The sequence below is a fragment of the Physeter macrocephalus genome, unplaced genomic scaffold (genome assembly GCF_002837175.3).
Source record: "Physeter macrocephalus isolate SW-GA unplaced genomic scaffold, ASM283717v5 random_18, whole genome shotgun sequence".
NCBI lineage: Eukaryota > Metazoa > Chordata > Mammalia > Artiodactyla > Physeteridae > Physeter > Physeter macrocephalus.
This window is the reverse complement of record NW_021145304.1, coordinates 154,728-173,489: the sequence shown is the minus strand read 5'-3', so window position 1 is coordinate 173,489 and position 18,762 is coordinate 154,728. Positions and strand designations below refer to the sequence as shown.

Here is an 18,762-nt window from a genome sequence, read left to right as displayed (position 1 = left end):
TATTCTGAATTCTTTTTCTGGAAGGTTGCCTATCTCCACTTCATTTAGTTGTTTTTGTGGGGTGTTATCTTGTTCCTTCATCTGGTACGTAGCCCTCTGCCTTTTCATCTTGTCTGTCTTTCTGTGAATGTGGTTTTTGTTCCACAGGCTGCAGGATTGTAGTTCTTCTTGCTTCTGCTGTCTGCCCTCTCCATTCACTTATTTATTCTTTCAATAGATATTTTGGCACTTGAGGACAGAAAAATGTCTAGAAATGGTCCCAACCCTCAAGGAATTTAGAGTCTTGACAGGAAGACACGAAGAAGCAAGTCTGAAACCAAATTTGCTTTTCCTTCCAAACTGCTGCTCCAGCCATTGTCCCCGTTTCAGTCAAAAGCACTTCCTCCTTCCCTCAGGCCAGGACCGTGGGGTCCTCGGTGGGAAAGAGAGGTTTCTTTCATGCCCCACATACAATCTGTCAGCAAATCCCTGGGTCTCTACCTTCAAATTACATTCAAACCCAACCGCTTCGTCTCACCTCCCCTTCTACCACCCAGCAATGATCTTCCATCACCTCCCACCTGGACCATTGCAGTCACTTCCCCACTGGCTTCAACCTGCCACCCACTACAGCCTGTTCCCCACAGGGCAGCCAGAGGGATCCTGTTAAAACACAAGTCTGGGGACTTCCCTGGTGGTGCAGTGGTTAAGAATCTGCCTGCCAAGTGCAGGGGACGTGGGTTTCAGCCCAGTCCGGGAAGATAAAACACAAGTGTGATCACATCAGCTCAAAACCCTCCAAGGTCTTCCCACCTCCATAAAATATCAACCTCTTACCATGGCCCACTAAGTCTAATAACATCTGACCTCTTCCTACCTCTCTGAACTGTTCCTCATACTTCCCATTACTCTTCCTACTCCAGCCACACTGGCCCCTTTGTCAAGTCAGCAAGCAGGTTTGTGCCTCAGGGCCTTTGCACTTGCTTCTTCCTGTGCCTGAAATACTTTATCCCCAGGCAATCATGGAGCTGACTTCATTTAGGTTTCAACACCCCATCTCAGAGATGATTTTTCTATCAGTCAGCTTTCACTGGATTTTGCTGCAATAACAAACAACCCCCAAATCTTGATGATTTGCTCATCAATTTCTCACTCATGTTACACATTGACAGCAGGTCAGCTGTGGCTCTTCTTCACACATCTTCTTTGTCCTCGGACCATGGCTGAAGGAGCAGCCCCATGTGGGAGAGGTAGTTATGGGAACCAAAGAAGAAGAACAATGGATGAGCCAGGCCATAACTTTAAAACATCTGCTCAGAACTGGCTTGTGTTGTCCCCTCCAAATGCAAGTCAATTGGTGACACCTAGTTCACAGGCTTGTACCTGCAGAAAGAAACACTAAAGCTGTGAGGGGTTTTTTTGGTTTGTTTGTTTGTTTCTGCCTTGGGAAGGAGGGACACGCAGGGGAAGCTGGAGGGAGGTGAGTCAAAAGTGTTGGGCAGCCACAAAGGAGGAATACTGAAGAAATTCTAAATTCTTCCTTGTCTCCTTACCGTGTCTTATTTTTCTTCACAGCTTTTACCATCCCCTGGTATATAGAGTACCTGTCTATTTTTTAATTATCTTTCTTTTCCCACCTCCCATCCAGCATGGTACCTCCAGGAAGACAGGAACTTTGTTTCTTGCTCACTACTGTATCTTCAGCACTTAGGACAGGGCCGAGCACATGGTAGGTGCTCAATAAATATGTATTCATTGAATGAATACAAAGAGCAAAGGGCCATGGTGGCGGAGCCCAGGGAGCTGTGGGAACCAGAGGAGGGTGGTTTCAATGAGACCCCAGACCACCCCTCAGGGCTCAGAGGTGGAAAGGAGCCAGCAGAGGGGCTGTCAGGGGGACCAGACAGCTCCTTAACTCAACCCACCCATTCCAGCTGGCACCCATCTCCCTCCATCACATCCTCACCCAGCCTCATCCAGACCTGCAACAAGACTTTTTATTTAATTCAGCAATTTTGACAGCCTGGACCTTTTGGCCTTCCCAAGTATTTATTGACTCAAAGGGTTTTTCCCCGGGAATACCAGTCACCAAAGGCCCTCCCCCTCCTACTAACACTCACCACATCTTAGCCCTATCCCTGAGAACCTCCCTTTTCTTGACCCCATCTTTGAGTTCGTCCCTAACCTTCACCCCGTCCCTGACCCTCAGTCCTGCCTTGACCCCAATTTTGAGCTTCAGTAATGGAGCCTGTATCATCTGCATTGCGTGGAATTGTTCAGGACCAAGGCTCTAATGATTTGATTTCAGACAGAGGCCCCACTCCTGGCACCGAGAAGTCAGATGTCCAGTGGGGAAGAAGCAGAATATGGGGTGAGGTGGGCCCCAAATCTGAAGTCCAAACATTGGCAGGGGAGAAAGAGGGAAGCCTCTGACCATCCAGAGTCAGAGAGGAGGCTGCTGCAACCACAGTAAGCGTAGGAGCCCTGGGAGGAGGGGGAACCCCAGAGGTGACATCATGGTCCCGGGGAGAAACATAGCAGCGGCCACAATTTCCCAATTTGGAAATAACTCAGAGGCCCAGAAAAAGAGTGCCAGAAAATTCAGAGATTTCCCAGAGACCAGCTCCCATATTTCCATTCAGAAATTCACCTACACACGTGCAGAGTGAGAGACGCCATGCATCAGAGCCACCCACCCACAGCTGTGTGCCAGGAGTGGGCTCTGGGGCCAAGTCAGAGAGGCCAGCAGGGAACAGAACCCCCCAAACTGGCCAAAGCCCAAAGGGGGAATTTTCTAGAAAGATATGGGGATGTCACAGAACAAGGGTAAGAGCTGCTAGTGGGCCAGGTGGGGATCATGATTAGGATGAACAGGGCTGGGGACCAGGAAGTCTCCCAAGCTCCATATCAGCACAGGGCTCTCTGGGTCTCTCTGTCACCTCTCGATTCTCTCCCATCTCAGTATCTGTCTTTTGTCTCTATCTTTCTGTCTTTTCTCTTTCTCTCTCCCCATCTCCCAGTGGCCATCGCTGAGTGTGTTTATCTGCATTCCTCTCTCATTCCTCTGTCTCTATCTTGGTCTCTCTCATCTCTCTCCCTTCTATATGTTGCTCCCTAACCATCATCACCTATAGACATGATGCTGTTCTGTGTATTGATCTGGTAATGGTCTGTTTCCCTCCGATAGAAGGGGGACTTCACGAAGGCAGGGATTTTTGTCTGTTTTATTTTCTGTTGCATCCCCGGTGCCTGGAATGCTGCCTGGTTCAATAAAATATCTATGCAATGAAAAATGAATGAGCCATCATTCTCACCAGCATTATTATTTGATGATAACTGTAAAGCAACAGTCGTTGTCACTGTGATAGCTGTTTACTGAGTACAAACGATATACCAGGAATTGGGCTAAGCAGTTGCTTAAGTCTGACAAACCCTCCCGTGAAGTGAGTGCTGCTATCCTGTCCATTTTTCAGATGAGAAAACTGAGGCCTCAGGAGGAGAAGCAACTTGCCCAATATGAACCCAGGGGGGTTAAGCTTTTGAGCTTAGGAACTCAGGATCTGTCCCGATTATAGAGTCGAATCTCTGCTCTGTCCCTCGCCAATCTGGAACTTTAGAAAGTCGCTGAACCTCTCTGCGCGCCTCAGTTTCCTCGCCTGTCACATGGGGATCCTTATATAGAAGCTTCCTCGCATCAGAACCCACCTCCTAGTCATGTTGCCCTAGTGACGCGTGTCAGCGCAGGCGCGGAGGGAGGGGCAGTACCGGAGCCTCGGCGGGAGCCCCGGCAGCGGGCGGGGACCCGGGAGCCCAGTTCTACTTCTTCTCTACTTCTTCCCCGCTGCAAGTCTGAGGAGGGAAGGAGTAGAACTTCCCCCTTCCCTCCCCTAGGCTTCGGCGGCTGAGTGACGCCAGGATTCCCGGCCAGGACCTGCTGCGGCGGCCGCGCGACCGGCAGGGCGAGCGGAGGAGGCGGCGGCGCGCCCAGCATGGCCCGAGCCACTCCCTTAGCTTGGCCGCCGCTGCTGCTGTCCCTGCTGTCGCTGTTCTGGGCGCCCTCGGGAGCCGGTGAGTGACCCCGCGCGGTCGAGCGGCCCCTGCTCCCCTTCTCCCTCCCCAGCCGCCTGGGCCCGGCCCCCTGGGTCCCCCAAGGCAGAGCGCACGGCCCTTCGCTTTGTGCCCCCCTGCGCCCCAGGGACGGAGAAACGCCGGGCCGGGGCGGACTCTCCTGACAGCTTCCTGGAAAGCCGCCGGACCTCGGGAATTTCTGAAGGGCAGGGCGGGCCGGCCTCCGGGGGAAAAAATTAGGTGGAAGGCGGCTCACGCCCGGACACCACACCTCTCGACCCCGCTCGCTACAAGCGGACCCTTCTCCCCAGCCCCCAATAACCCGCTGACAACGACAGAGGACGCTTGATGCGGGGGGAGGGAGCCGCGGCACATAACCCCGTTCCCGTTCGACCCCAAACGTCTGACTCTAAGGACATGGCCATTCATTCATGCATGCATTCATCCCACACACGTTTATTATAGAGTTCCTACTGGGGGCAGCCTTCCAAGTCACTGGGGATACAGCACTGATGTCAGACGGCGGTGAGCTCAAAATAGCTTTGGGCTTTTAATACATGTGTGAGCTCAGGAAAGTGACCTAAGCTCTCTGTTTCCATAAAATGTGTGTTGGGGACGGCGCAGGGGGTGGAATTCTACCTACCTAGTAAGACCGTGTCTTGGGAAGATGCTGAGCTAGGTCAGGTGCACTGGAGAAGAACAATAATGGTAACGAAAATTCACGTGAACGATAACAACACTGAACGCAGGCTCGGGGAAACCGGAGTCTGGTCATGTCCCGAGAGGTCTCAACCCAGGCTCTGGCCCTCACTTGCTGCTTAGCTTAGGCCAGTAGCTTGAGCCTGCAAGGCTCACTTGCCCCCTCTGACCAATGGGGATGAAGTGTGGCTCTCATGGGCCCTTGGAGAGGGTTGGAGGAGGCCTCACCTAAGGGAGCAGCCCACTGCCTGGCACACGGTGGAGCCTGGGCCTGGCTATTACGCAGAGTACGGGGCCAGAGGAAGGCCACTTCATCCGGTTTCATCCTCATAGTGGTCTTGCCATCAAGAGAAGGAGAAAGAGACTCGCTGGCCCAGAGCGGTCTTGCCTCATGGAGGGAGAAAAACCAAAGAAAAGACGTGAGCCACATCAGGATGTCATTGCTAGAGCCAGGATTTTGGACCCAGGGCATGGGGGATGCAGACAGAAGGCAGAGTGGAAGGCTTTCTAGAAGGGTGGCATGTCGTTCTCAGAGAGACCATCTGCTGAAAGCCTGGGTGTTTTCTTTTCACCCATGAAGCCTAAGTCGGCAGCTCATAAACAAGGGAGTTCCCAGGAGACTCACTTGCCCAGAGCTGCACAGCATGTCCACGGTGGAGCTGGCATTCGAAGCCAGACTAGCATGGTCACCACTCCACAATGCCCTCGTGTCCAGACCGTGCCCTCCCTTGACACAGCACGCTCCAAGCACCCCGGGCCACTACCTCCCAGCCTCCTCTTCCTCATAACAATAATTATAACATTCACCTGTATAGGGTGCTTGGCATATCTAATCCCTTTACATAAATTTCCTCATTTAGTCCTCCCAACACCCTCTTAAGTTATAACCACCCCCATTTTACAGATGAGGAGACTGAGGCTCAGAGGAGTGAAACCAGCAGCACAAAGGCCACAGCTAGCGAGGAGCGGGACTGAGAGTCAAAGCACTTAACTCCTTCTCACCTTGTCCCTTATCCTTATTATTATTAATAAGGACGCACAGCATTGTGTTTCTTGATATCGATAAAAGCCAACACATATTGAGGACCTACTATGTGCAGGGGACCCTGGGCAGAAAGATTTTCATCTGGAGCCTGGAGGATGAGAGATCAGGAGTCTAAATTGTAGATGGCCCAGGTTCAAATCCACCTCTGCCACTTGTGCTCTGTGTGACCTGAAGCACAAGACTCTGTGCCTTGCTTTCCCTCTCTATAAAGTAGGGCTGAAGGTAGTGCTTACCTCAAGGAGCTGTTTAAGGCCTGAATGCTGGGAGATGTGTAAAGTGCTCAGAACAGCCCCTGATCTTTGTAAGCAACCCGTGAATGTTAACTGTTCTTAGCCCCATTTTACAAACTAGGAAAAAGAATCAGAGAGGTTAAGGAAACTGCCTGAAGCCTCACAGCAGAGATCTGAGGGGATCCAAAACACTGGGGCTATGATCACCTCCCTTCTTGTGCTAGGATCCCCTACAAACATTTTCCCAACCCGAGTCCGCACAGAGTAACAGAAGTAATACTTTATTTCATGGATTCTAAGACCTAGAGTTTCTTCCCCTTTCCACACCTCTAAATCCGGGATGCTCTAACCACTGAGAACGGGTCGTGCTGTAAATGACACCTTAAAATGGATGACTCAGGGGTGATGAAAAAGTTTGTGGTGGTTGCACAACATCGTGAATGTACTTACTGCCACTGAACTGTACGTTTTAAGATGGTTTAAGTGGCAATTTTAATTTTTTAACCACAATATTGACCACAATTTTAAAAATTGATGATGCTGAGATAGAGGAAATACGGTAATAACAGCCCGACTGAACGGGCGCGACCCGGTTGCAGACCCAGTCCAGCCCCCCTCACCCTCACCCCTGGATCCGGACTGACCCTCCCCACCTCGGTCCCCCCTCCCCACAGACACTCCCAACTAAGGGGCTCCAAGGCCCAGGTGAGCGACCTCCCAGGCGCCTCTCCCCATCCAGATCAGGGACACCCGGGTGTGACCCGCCCCGCGTTTCCCCGCAGGGACCAAGACAATCGGAGTGCTGGCCCCAGCCCAGGTGCGCGGCTTCCTGGGTGGCACCACGGAGCTGCCGTGCAAACTGCAGCCGCTGGGGCACAACGTGACGGTGACGCAGGTGACCTGGACTCGGCCGCAGCTGGCGGAGGCCGCCCGCAGCGTGGCGGTCTTCCACCCCACCCAGGGCCCCAGCTTCCAGGAGCCCGGCCGGTTGGAGTTCGTGGCCGCCAGGCCAGGCGAGGAGCTGCGAGACGCATCGCTGGCCGTGCGGGGGTTGCGCGCTGAAGATGAAGGCAATTACACCTGCCAGTTCGCCACGTTCCCCAACGGCGACAGGAGCGCCCGAACCTGGCTCCGGGTGCTCGGTGAGCCGGCGGGGGGCCGAAAGGGAGGGGTGTGGGGCGGGGTAGGGAGGTAAGCAAAGAGGGGGAAGGGCCCGGGAGGGAGGGAGATTCCCTCCCGAGCAGAGATTCCGCGGGGACAAAAGAAGGAGGTCGGGCAGTGATGGGGCGGGGTTGCAGAAGGGGCGATTAGAGGGGGGAGGGGCTGGAGGACCAAAAGTGAGTACTAGAGATGCCGCGAGGTAAGATCTTGGAGATTGAGGGCCGAGGGGATGGAGGGGCTGGGGGCGCTGGGGAGCGGGGAGGGGGGCAGTGGCTGGTGCGAGAAAGGGGTGGGGACAGGAAGGGTCCTGGAAAGCGGAAAAGCCGCTACCAGCTTGGGAACTTCCTTTCCTCGTCTGTAAAACAGGCTTAGTAACAACAGTGCTGCCTTCAGAAAGCTGTCCTGAGGGTCCCAGGAGTTTATCCGGGTGAACTGCTTAGAGCAGAGGCCTCTGTGAGCTGGGGACAGGGGCTCAGTTATTGTTACTCCCTTTGGTGAGGAAGGGAGAGTTGAAATAGACTGGGAGGAGGGGATTCTGATACCCTCTGCTGCTGAGATGTGTGTTGAATGACCGCGGGTGAGGTGTGACCCGTCCCTTTGGCTTCTTTCCCCCAGCCCAGCCCCAGAACAAGGCTGAGACCCGGGAGATCCCGCTCAGCCCGCTCAGCCTGGAGCCTGTGCCCGTGGCCCACTGCATCTCCACGGGGGGTCGCCCACCCGCCCGCATCTCCTGGTCCCCACCCCTGGACAAGATGGCCAATACAAGCCAGGTGCCAGGGCCCCTGCCCGGCACTGTCACCGTCATCAGTCTCTTAACCTTAATGCCTTCCAGCCATGTGGATGGCAAGAATGTCACTTGCAGAGTGGAGCACGAGAGCTTCGAGGAGCCGGTGGTTCTGCCCGTGACCCTCACCGTGCCCTGTGAGTGGACCCAAGTGAGAGCAAGGACAGGAGGGGCTGCCAGACCGTCTCCACCCTCCCCCACCATTGTCTACACTGACCCCCCCCCCCTCCACCCAGGCCACTTCCAACATCACCCCCATCATCCTCACTGGCTTCCCTGACTACCGCCTACCCACGTCCGCACACCGTCTACACCGGCTCCCCTGGGCCACAAACTGTCCTTCATTGTCTATACCAGCTGCTGCTTTTTTTTCTTTCGGCTGCACCACGTGGCATGTGGGATCTTAGCTCCCCAACCAGGGATTGAACCCGTGCCCCCTGCAGCGGAAGCGCAGAGTCTTAACCACTGGGCCGCCAGGGAAGCCCTATACCAGTTTCTTAGGCCACAGTCCGGCTCCCCGATTGTCTACCCTGGCCACTGCCCACACTGACGCCCCATATGGGCTCCTTTGAGCCCAATCTACACACAGTGCCTACACCTGCTTCCCTGGGCAACTGTCCACACTGCCCGTGTGCACACTGCTACCCCACTTCCCCACCATCTACACCAACTCCCTTGGCCGTTTTCTACCCTGCCTTACCAACCATCTACACTGGCTCCTCTGGGCCCCAGACAGCGCTGCCCTCACCGTCTACACCAGTCATGTAGGCCGCCAGCTGTGGGGAGTTGGCACTGTTCCCTGTGTTGTCCAGAGAGGGGCCCGTGACCACTGCTGCACTGAAACCCGGCATTTTCTACACGGGTTCTCCCAGGCACTCTCTCACACCGACCCACAACACTGTCTACAATGGATCCCCTGGAGAGAGGTCTCCACTGGCTCCAGTGTAGCCTATACTTGTCTCTAGCCCACTGTTGTCTACGCTGGCTCGTCTACGGGCTGTGTCCTCCCATCGTTGTCTATACCGAATACTCCCTCCCCAGTAGGTGCTGTACTGATTCCCTCAGCGCTCCCCCAGCTCACACACACACAAACACCCTGTCTCATTGGCCTTCCCTCTGCGGACTTTGAAAATCTCCCTTGTTGATCACCTTTGAGTTGGATAAACGGCAGGCTGAAACAGGGTCATCCAGGATTCTTTCCTGCGGGACTTATCAGAGCCTTGAATATGCTCCTGTGTATTATGAGCGCCCAGGAGGCCTCTTCTCACAGGACAGCCCAGGCACACCAGGATCTGGCTTTACCCGGGAAAACCAGTAGAGAGAAGCAGGTCCTGAGAAGCCCTCTCTGTGCCCCACCTCCTGGCACCCTGCTGAGGACTCCCAGACTTCTATTCTCGGAGCCGGGCGGGGCGGGGGGGGTGGTGGTAGAACCCATCGCCCCAGACCCCTCGGAGGCCTCTCCACCTTGAGCTGTTCCCCAAAACCCACCAAGGCCCTTTTCCTGTTGTGACATGAATCGCAATTATCTTTAGGCCCCTCTGAAGGCTCTCTGTCTCTGAGCCTGTGTATCTGTTTCCCCCAGACCCCCCCGAGGTCTCCATATCCGGCTATGATGGCAACTGGTACATCGGCCGTAGTGAGGCCTCCCTGAACTGTGACGTCCGCAGCAAACCAGAGCCCACAGGTTATAACTGGAACACGTGAGTTCCTGGGTCAGATGGAGGAGGGGCTGGGAACCCAGCTACCTGGGTCCTGAGAGATGAGGGGCTTGGGGACCTCGACTCCTGGGTCTGAGGGAGGAAGGGTGTAGGCAGGAAAGTAGAAAGAGAGCAAGCAGTCAACTGTAGGCCCCCAGGAAAATGTCTGTCTTGCATGCACAGAGTTTATGAGGTGCTTTAGTCCAGGTGTGCTGACACACCTGCTCTTTACAGCGTGCCTGCTGTACTTAGCTTGAACCCACGTGATCCCCACACTCCAGGCAGTCTGCATTATGGCCAGGCCTGGATTAAAGATTAGCTGGGCCGCAGGAGCTGCCATCATCTGCCCGGGCACACAGCCATGGGGCACAGAGGTGAGCCTCCCATCGGCGTCTCGCTCCCAACCTGATCCCCTTAACCTCTGGGCTGTGCTACCTCCCCAGCCATCACGTGGTACCTGCCCAGTCACCTCTCACAGAGCAAATACTGTCCCGTCCCCCTTCTCTTGACTGAGGGGCAGAGCAATGAGAAAACCTCCTCAAATTCATACCGAGGCCGGGGTTACAAGTGAGGGAGGATAAAGGCAAAGGGGTAAATTGTTTTATGTAATTTTTTTTTGTGGTACCTGCCCAGTCACCTCTCACAGAGCAAATACTGTCCCGTCCCCCTTCTCTTGACTGAGGGGCAGAGCAATGAGAAAACCTCCTCAAATTCATACCGAGGCCGGGGTTACAAGTGAGGGAGGATAAAGGCAAAGGGGTAAATTGTTTTATGTAATTTTTTTTAATTTATTTATTTGCTCGCTCCGGGTCTCAGTTGCGGCACGCGGGCTCCTTAGTTGCGGCATGTGAACTCTTAGTTGCGGCATGTGGGATCTAGTTCCCCGACCAGGGATCGAGCCCGGGCCCCCTGCACTGGGAGTGCAGAGTCTTATCCAATGCACCACCAAGGAAGTCCCACGTTTTATGTAATTTTTATTGGGCCTTTTTTTCTTATTTCAAAAATAACTTAGCATTGTAGAAACTTTAGACAACATGGTTATGAGTAAAAAGAAGAAAACAGCACCTGCAGTCATGTGCCCAGTCACCTCCAGAACACCTCCACTGTTACCCTTTGTTATATATCCTTCCCGTCTTTTTTTCCAATATTTCTAAACAAAAACTGTGCTGTATGTACAATTTAAAATGTTTTCCTCTACCTCATGAACACCTCTCCATGTCAAGGCACATAGATCGATTTTCCCCCAACACTTTATGAGGAAAATTTTCACACATACAGAAAAGTTGTAAGAATTTTCCAGTGAACACTCAAAAACCCCACCACATGGATTCTCCCTCTGATATGTTCATGTACTTCTTTATCACATTCCTGCCCATCAGTCCATTCCTGTCTCCATCTAGCCAACAAGTCCTTATCTTTTACGCATTTCAAAACAGCCACAGCCCCCTTCTTCCTGGTGCCGGGATTCCATCACAGATGAGCCCTTCAGTGATTTAACCAATCCCAAATGGGGATACGGAGGTGCTCTCCTGTTTTCAACTATGCAAATGCCATGGTGGTGAGCATTCCCGTCTGTCCATCTCTGTGGACAGCCGCGGTCATGTCTCAACGGTTGGCCAGAGGAACTGCCGGTCGAAGGTTTTCAACTGGTACTGATGGCTGGCCGTTACCTTCCTGCCCCAAAGTGCCACGATTCAGGCTCACGAGCCACGGGTTTCCATGCCAGCTCTGCAGCCCAAATCCATGCCTGCGTCTCCTCCATCCATTAAACCAGTGTTTCTTGACTGCTTACTGTGTGCCAGATGCTGTTGACCCACAGACCTTGGTAAATAAAATAGAGCAAATTCCCTCCCCTCTCAGAGCTCCCATTCTGATGGGGGAGAGAAACAATTAAACAAGATAACATGGGAATTCCCTGGCGGTCTAGTGGTTTGGATTCTGCGCTTTCACTGCAGGGGCCCGGGGTTCAATCCCTGGTCGGGGAACTAAGATCCCACAAGCCGCAGGGCGTGGCCAAAATAAAAATTTTTTTTTTTAACTTTAAAAAGTAAACAAGATAATGTTGTCAAGAACAGAGTGTGTCAGGTGGTGATAAATGCCATGGAAAAGATAAAGCAGAGGAGGAGGGTGAGAAGGGGGTCACTGCGGTTGAAAGAGGGTGGCAAAGGAAGGCGTCACAAAGGTGACGTCTGAGCAGAGGCCTGAAGGAGGTGAGGGCGGGCCGTATGGGTACCGATGGGAAGGGCATGCCAGGCATAGGGAAGAGCATACGCGAAGACCCTGAGATGAGAACATAACTGGAGTGTTCGAGGATCAACAAATCGGCCACCATGGATATAGAGGCGAGAGCAAAGGGGTCAGTGGCATCAGGGAGCCAGCTTGTGTGGGACCTGTGCCCGTGCTAAGGACTCTTCCTTTACTGGAGGGCTCTGGACAGAGGAGGGACTTGGGCTGACTTAGTTCTTTTTTTATATATATAATTTTTAAAAATTTTATTTGTTTTATTTATTTTTGGCTGCATTGGGTCTGCCTTGGTGCGCGCGGGCTTTCTCTAGTTGCGGCGAGCCGGGGCTGCTCTTAGTTGCGGTGCTTGGGCTTCTTTGAACCCGTGTCCCTTGCACTGGCAGGCGGATTCTTAACCACTGCGCCTGGACCAGGGAAGTCGCCGAGCTGACTTAGTTCTAACGAGGTCTCTCAGATGCTGAGTGGGGGACAGAGCCGGGTGGGAGTGGGGGTGGAAATAGGGAGCCCAGTGAGAAGGTTGCCCCAGGAGTAGGGGGAACAGACCAGGGTGGTGGCCGTGGTCCTTTGCTCTCGCCTCTGTATCCACAGTGGCCTCCTTGTAGATCCTCAAACACTACAGTTATGCTCTCACCTCAGGGTCTTCACATATGCTGTTCCCTATGCCTGGAATGCTCTTCCCGTCGGTACCCACACGGCTCACCCTCACCTCCTTCAGGCCTCTTCTCAGGCCCTGAGGAGTCGTCAGACTCAGGCTAGATTTGGAAGGTGGGGCAGACAGGATCTGCCGATCGGCTGGATGGGAGTGTGAGAGGCAGAGCTGGGGGAACTCCAGGCTTGCTCTCAACTTGTACTGTAGATGGCGTGAGGGTTTCTGTATTCCTGGCATACAGTGAGTGCCCCATCACCTGTTATTCTAGGCCTCCAACCGAGGCCACTTCCTCACCCATCTGTCTCTCCTAGGACCATGGGACCCCTGCCACCCTCTGCTGTGGCCCAGGGCGCCCGGCTCCTTATCCATACCGTGGACGAGTCCATCAACACGACTTTCATCTGCCTTGTCACCAACGCCCTAGGGACTGGCCAGGCAGAAGTGACCGTCCTGGTCACAGGTAAGAAGCCCCCTGGGTGGGGAGAACAGAAAGATCAAAAGAGGAAATCGCAGTAGGATTCCCTCTGAAGGAGGAGTTTAGAAGTGGTCCCTGGTTAAACGAGTCCCTCAGCTACAAGAATGCTCTCTAGCTCCCGTCCTTCCCCTAAGTCCCCTCATGGAAGGTTCAACAGGATCAGCTTTACTCTCTGTTAACTCAACATCTGTACCACTGGAACCATTGTACAGCCACCTGGACACAGCCCCTCTGCAAACCCAGGCTGGGGTAGTTGCGTGATGCCTTTTCCCAATGGACTCAGGAAGGCCTTTCCAAGTGTATTAGACAGAACTCTATCATTTGCAGTTGATGGAAGCACAACTCAAAATAGTCCAAGCAAAAATGGGACTTTATTGGAAAGGCACCTTCAGGTATGGTTAGATCCAAGTGCTCCAACTATGTAACCCAGGAACTTTTCTTGACCTCTGTTGTCTCTGCTTTCTCTATGCTGGCTTTATTCCCTGGTAGCCTTTCCCCTCAGGAAGGTAAGATGGTCCTCAGCAGCTATAGGCTCACAGCCCACCAGTTTAGAAATCCCAAGGGAAAGAATACACCACTTTCAATAATCTAGTCAAAATCCCAGGGCTGGCTCTCATTGGCTCAACTTAAGTCACAGACCACCCCCACCCCCATGAACCAATCACAGTAGCCAGGGAGAATGGAATGCTCTGATTGGCCAGGCCCAGGTCAAAGTCCCATCCTAGGAACCAGAGGGTGGGGTCAAGTCCACCTAAACCATATAGACTGAGGGAAGCAGAGTGGTAGCTTCCTTTAAAAACAAAAGGTAATATTTTGGGGGCAGGTAAAAAGCCCAAAGTCTCTCATCTTAAATCTCTGCTTCCTTCTCTTCCTGCAGGACTTCCCAGGGAGCCGTCACAGTCGGGCTTGTCCTCTGAGATCATTATCATCCTGACTTTCTTTATCATCCTGGTTGGTCTACTCCTGCTGGGGCTCCTGATTTACTTCTGGAAATCCAGAAACGCCCGTGAGTCCCCTCTGTTTTGCAACATCCCCCGCCTGTCTGCCATAAATGAACATCACCACAGCCAACATAATTGAGCACCTACTGTGTGCCAGGCTCTGCACTAAGCCTTCCACGTGGCAGCCTCTCACTGAATCCTCACCCCAATACCATGAGGTTCCCACATTTGACAGACGAGGACACTGAGACCAGGCAGTTTGATTCATTGGATCAGTGATTCATTTTACAAAGTGGGAGCAGCTCCTGTAGGTCCTTGAAGGCCACAGTAAGGATTTGGCTTTTAATCCAGGTGACGCAGGAGCTCCTGCCGGATGGATGGAGGGTGGAATAACATTTAATCTCCACCCCAGCTTTCCTCCATCTGTCTTGCTCACGACTGGCTCCCTCCCTGCTCTCACGGAAAGGAGGGGGGTGGCAGGAACTGGTGCCCTGATCCCGAGCTTTAAAAGGATCTGACGTTCTCTCACCTCAAGGGCTTTGCAAGCCTGTTCTCCTGCCTGGAGCAGCATCCCCACAGCTCCCTCTGGCAAAGCCCTGCGGCTAATTCTGTAATCAAAAAGAGCTGAGCACTTTCTCCATGCCAGGCACTTTCTGCGCACAACCCCCTTCAATGCTCACAACCACCCTGCCAAGAGAGTCCCGCTATGAGCCCATTTTACAGATGAGGAAATGTTTGCTCAGAGAGGTGATGTCACCTGCCAGCTGGCACACAGTTGGAAAGTCAAGAGTAGAAGGCAGTTCTGTTGGCTACAAAGCTTTGTTCCTTCAACCACTAAACAAAATGGCCTCCTCACATCCCAGCGGGAGGCCCCCTCCTCCAGGAAGCCCTCCCTGGTCTTTCCCGAAATGAGCGAAGCACCTGCTCTGGACTCCCCCACCCCAGCCTTGCCCACTCAGGGACATCACTGTGTGGGGACTTGTCTGTCTCTCCAGTGGACTGCGAGCCCCAGGAGGGCAGAGCTAGAAGTGTCATGGTCATGACTGTGTCCTCAGCACCACCTACCACAGGGTCGGGCACAAAAGAGGCATCTGAGTGTTTGCTGAATGCATGACATCCAGAGCCAGACTGCCCGTATCTGAGCCCACACTCTACTGCTTTATTGCGTCACCATGGACAAATGCCTTACTCTCTATGACTCAGTTTCCTCCTCTGTGAAATGGGAGTGACCGTACCTTATAATATAGGTACAGTACTTAGTGCAGCATTTGGCACACTGTAAGCCACACACTGGGTGCATATATAAGCTATGATTATTATCACTATTACTAATATGCCTATTGTTATTACCACAGGCACCATGAGAGAGGGATTTTTGTCTGTTTTGCTCACCACATCCATATCCCCGGCACCTAGAACGCACCTGGCGCAAAGTAGACATTTTCTATTTGCTGAATAAATCCCTGTTTGATGGTTGAGGAAACCAAGGCACAGAGAGGTTAAGTCAATTACCCATGGTCACACAGCTGCTAAAGGACAGAGCTGGGATTTGAACCCTTCCATCTGGTTGCAGAGCCTGCGCTCAGTAAATATTTATGTATACTTAATAACTGAATGAATAACTAGATGAAGCCTATACCCCAGTTGTGTTTTATAAACGTAGAAACCATTTTGGGAAGCGATTCCCCCACATCAAAAGCAGAGCCAGGACTTAGAATTCAGGGGGCCTGGTCACCCACATGTGCCTTCTTCCCATACTTTCCAGCATTGTCATTCACTTCTGACCACTTCTCCTCCTGTCTCCGCAGGTTGGAACCTGCACAGCTCGTCTGCTAACGGGGTAGGTGTGGTGATGGAGCTGAGGAGGGTACGGGGGAATTCTGCATGAACCATAGATTAATCACTGTGGGCTTTCCCAAGGAGGGGCCAGGCCCCTCTGGGCACCTGCAGCACTTAACCAAAAGCCAGCACGGCCTCAGGAGTCAGGTCCTGGATCTTTTCTTCAAAGGCCTAGAGCATCAGTTCCCAAACCCTTCCTGCTGGGCAGAATCCCCTGTAAGGTTTGCTGAAACGCAGGTTCCGGGAACTCCCTGGCGGTCCAGTGGTTGGGACTCCAGGCTCTCATTGCCGAGGGCCCGGGTTCAATCCCTAGTCGGGGAACTAAGATCCCACAGGCCACACGGTGTGGCTGGCATGCATGCATGCATGCATAAATAAATAAATAAATACATACATACATACATACATACTGCAGGCTCCTGGGCTCCACCCCCTGACAGTGGTCTGGTGGGTCTGTGCTGGCGCCTGAGGGCCTGAATTTTCATAGGCACCCCGTCCCTCCCCTCCCTACTCATGACCACACCTGGAGAAGTGCTGCGCTGGCCTCCAGGGGCTGGGAGAGGAGCAGGCCTGCAGCTCTTTGCGTGCTGGGCTTCAGCAGGAAGCATTGTTTTGGAAGGGCCTGAGGCTAAAATTTGTGTATTCCCCCTTCCAGAATGTCATCTATTCAGCTGTTGGCTGTAATGCCAGCTCTCCCCAGGATCCACCGACAGAGGGCACCAGGTGACAGCATCGGGACTGAACAGACAGAGTCCTCACTGGAGCTGGTGAGGAAGTGGGCCTCGCAGCTGGACACCCACCCCACCTCAATGGATGACGCCTCCCTCCAAAGAGACTGGCCACCCTTCCCGTGCCAGACCTCAAGAATGTCCCCTCTGCCTCACAACACAGTGGGTGGGTGCAAGTCCAGGGGTCCTCAAGACCAACCCTCAGGTTGAGTCACTAGTATAAGGAGTCACAAAACTCAGGAAAGCTGTTTGCACACGGTTATGGTTTCCTACACCGCAAGTGTGACAGACAGAACTGTCTGTTGGAGAAAATACCTTAGGGAGGTAGAGACCTTGGGCCAGAATGCAGGGCATGAGCCACTCTGCAAGAGAAAGTGAGAAGGATTGGGGCTTCTCTCTAGGCAGATAGGAGAATGCAGAACAGAGAAGGACGGGAAAGAGATGTGACCCAGCAGCATGGGAGTGGCAAGGGGGTGACAAGGCCAGTGGGGCTCCACAGCGTCAGGGACACAAAGGGAGATTGGTTGCCTTGCTGCCACGTAAACCCCTTGTCCATCCCCAGCCCCCAGACACCTCATTAAAGTTTATTTATTACACCTCGAGTGGCTGTGTGCGAGGGGATCTTTCGTGGGGACTGAGGAGGGACAGAGTTTTGCATGGACCGTCACCATTTGAGACAGAACCAAAGGCGTGGACGGAAGACCCTGAATCAAGAGGGCCACAAGGACACGAATCCCCGGGTTCTCAGACACCAGGGGGAGAGCATGTCTTACTTCTCTCTCTCTCTCTCTCTTTTTTCCATTCTTTTAACTACAAAATACAGGCATACCTCGGAGACATCGCGGGGTCAGTTCCAGACTATCGCAATAAAGCAAGTCACGCGGATTTTTTGGTTTCCCAGTGCATATAAAAGTTATGATGGGAATTCCCTGATGGTCTAGCGGTTAGGATTCAGCGCTTTCACTGCCATGGCCCGGGTTCAATCCCTGGTCAGGGAACTGAGATCCCACAAGCCATGCGGCACAGCTAAACAGAAAAAAAAAAAAAAGTTACGTTTACACTATACTGTAGTCTATTAAGTGTGCAATAGCATCATGTCTAAAAACAATGTACACACCTTAGTTTTAAAATGCTTTATGGCTAAAAAATGCTAACCATCATCTGAGCCTCCAATAAGTCGTCATCTTTCTGCAACAGTAACACCAAAGATCACCGATCACCATAACAGATAGAATAATGAAAAAGTTTTTGGGCTTCCCTGGTGGCGCAGTGGTTGAGAGTCCGCCTGCCGATGCAGGGGACACGGGTTCGCGCCCCGGTCCGGGAAGATCCCACGTGCCGCGGAGCGGCTGGACCCGTGAGCCATGGCCGCTGAGCCTGCGCGTCCGGAGCCTGTGCTCCGCAACGGGAGACGCCACGACAGTGAGAGGCCTGCGTACCGCCAAAAAAAAAAAAAAAAAGAAAAAGAAAAAGAAAAAAAAGAAAAAGTTTGAAATATTGTGAGAATTACCAAAATATGACACAGACACAAAGTGAGCAAATGCTATTGGAAAAATGGCACAGAGAGACTTGCTCAACACGAGGTTGCCACAAACCTTCAATCTGTCAAAAATGCAGTATCTGCAAAGTGCAATAAGGCAAAGAGCAATAAAATGAAGTGGGCCTGTACATAAAATCCCCAAATCACAAGTTATAAAAAGATATCAGGGGTCCACTTTGAGTTAATCTGCACACAAGGTATAAAGTAAGGGTCCAGCTTCACTCTTCTGCACGTGGATCTTCAGTTTTACGCATTTGAATGTAATTAATGCCACTCAATTGTGCACTTCCAAAGGGTTAAAATGGCAAATTTTTGTCATCTCTATGTTACCCCAACTTTTAAAAATTAATAACATAATATATCCAAAAACCATTGAACTTTAGGCAGGGGAATTGTATTACCACAAACTTGGTGGCTTGAAAAAGCACAAAATTATTTGTTTACAGTTCTGGAGGCCAGAATTCTGAAGTGAGTCTCAGGGGGCTAAGATCAAGGTGTCGGCAGGGCTGGTTCCTTCCGGAGGCTCCGGGGGAGAGGCCCTTTCCTTGCCTTTCCAGCTTCTAGAGGCGGCCGGCATTCCCTGACTCACGGCCCTGCATCACATCACTATTTCTCTCGCTGCTACATCGTCACATTGCCCTCTTCCTTCTTTGACCTTCCTGCCTCCCTCTTTCCCCTATGAG

At 52.5% G+C, this 18,762-nt stretch overlaps 1 protein-coding gene across 3 annotated transcripts; it reads left to right on the top strand.

Moving 5' to 3' along the window:
- The first annotated feature begins 3,741 nt into the window (after positions 1–3,741).
- On the top strand, positions 3,742–17,926 carry PVR (PVR cell adhesion molecule). 3 transcript variants are annotated; one of them, XM_024132761.3, is made up of 8 exons: positions 3,742–4,047; positions 6,804–7,163; positions 7,798–8,103; positions 9,549–9,666; positions 12,868–13,016; positions 13,909–14,037; positions 15,781–15,812; positions 16,467–17,921. In XM_024132761.3, exons 1-8 carry the CDS (start codon positions 3,969–3,971, stop codon positions 16,536–16,538), a joined length of 1,245 nt encoding a protein of 414 aa, XP_023988529.1. In that variant the 5' UTR covers positions 3,742–3,968; the 3' UTR covers positions 16,539–17,921. The 3 variants fall into 3 exon arrangements, with proteins under 3 accessions (XP_023988529.1, XP_028339120.1, XP_054938097.1); XM_028483319.2 differs by lacking the exon at positions 7,798–8,103 and having other exon boundaries at positions 16,467–17,926; XM_055082122.1 differs by lacking the exons at positions 15,781–15,812; positions 16,467–17,921 and adding an exon at positions 15,328–15,773.
- Positions 17,927–18,762: the final 836 nt, after the last annotated feature.

Excerpts from the sequence above, each read along its gene's own strand:
- PVR (XM_024132761.3), top strand. The coding sequence starts at position 3,969 with ATGGCCCGAGCCACTCCCTTAGCTTGGCCGCCGCTGCTGCTGTCCCTG. Across the intron at positions 7,164-7,797 it reads AACCTGGCTCCGGGTGCTCG|CCCAGCCCCAGAACAAGGCT; the intron begins GTGAGCCGGCGG and ends TCTTTCCCCCAG. Across the intron at positions 9,667-12,867 it reads ACAGGTTATAACTGGAACAC|GACCATGGGACCCCTGCCAC; the intron begins GTGAGTTCCTGG and ends TGTCTCTCCTAG.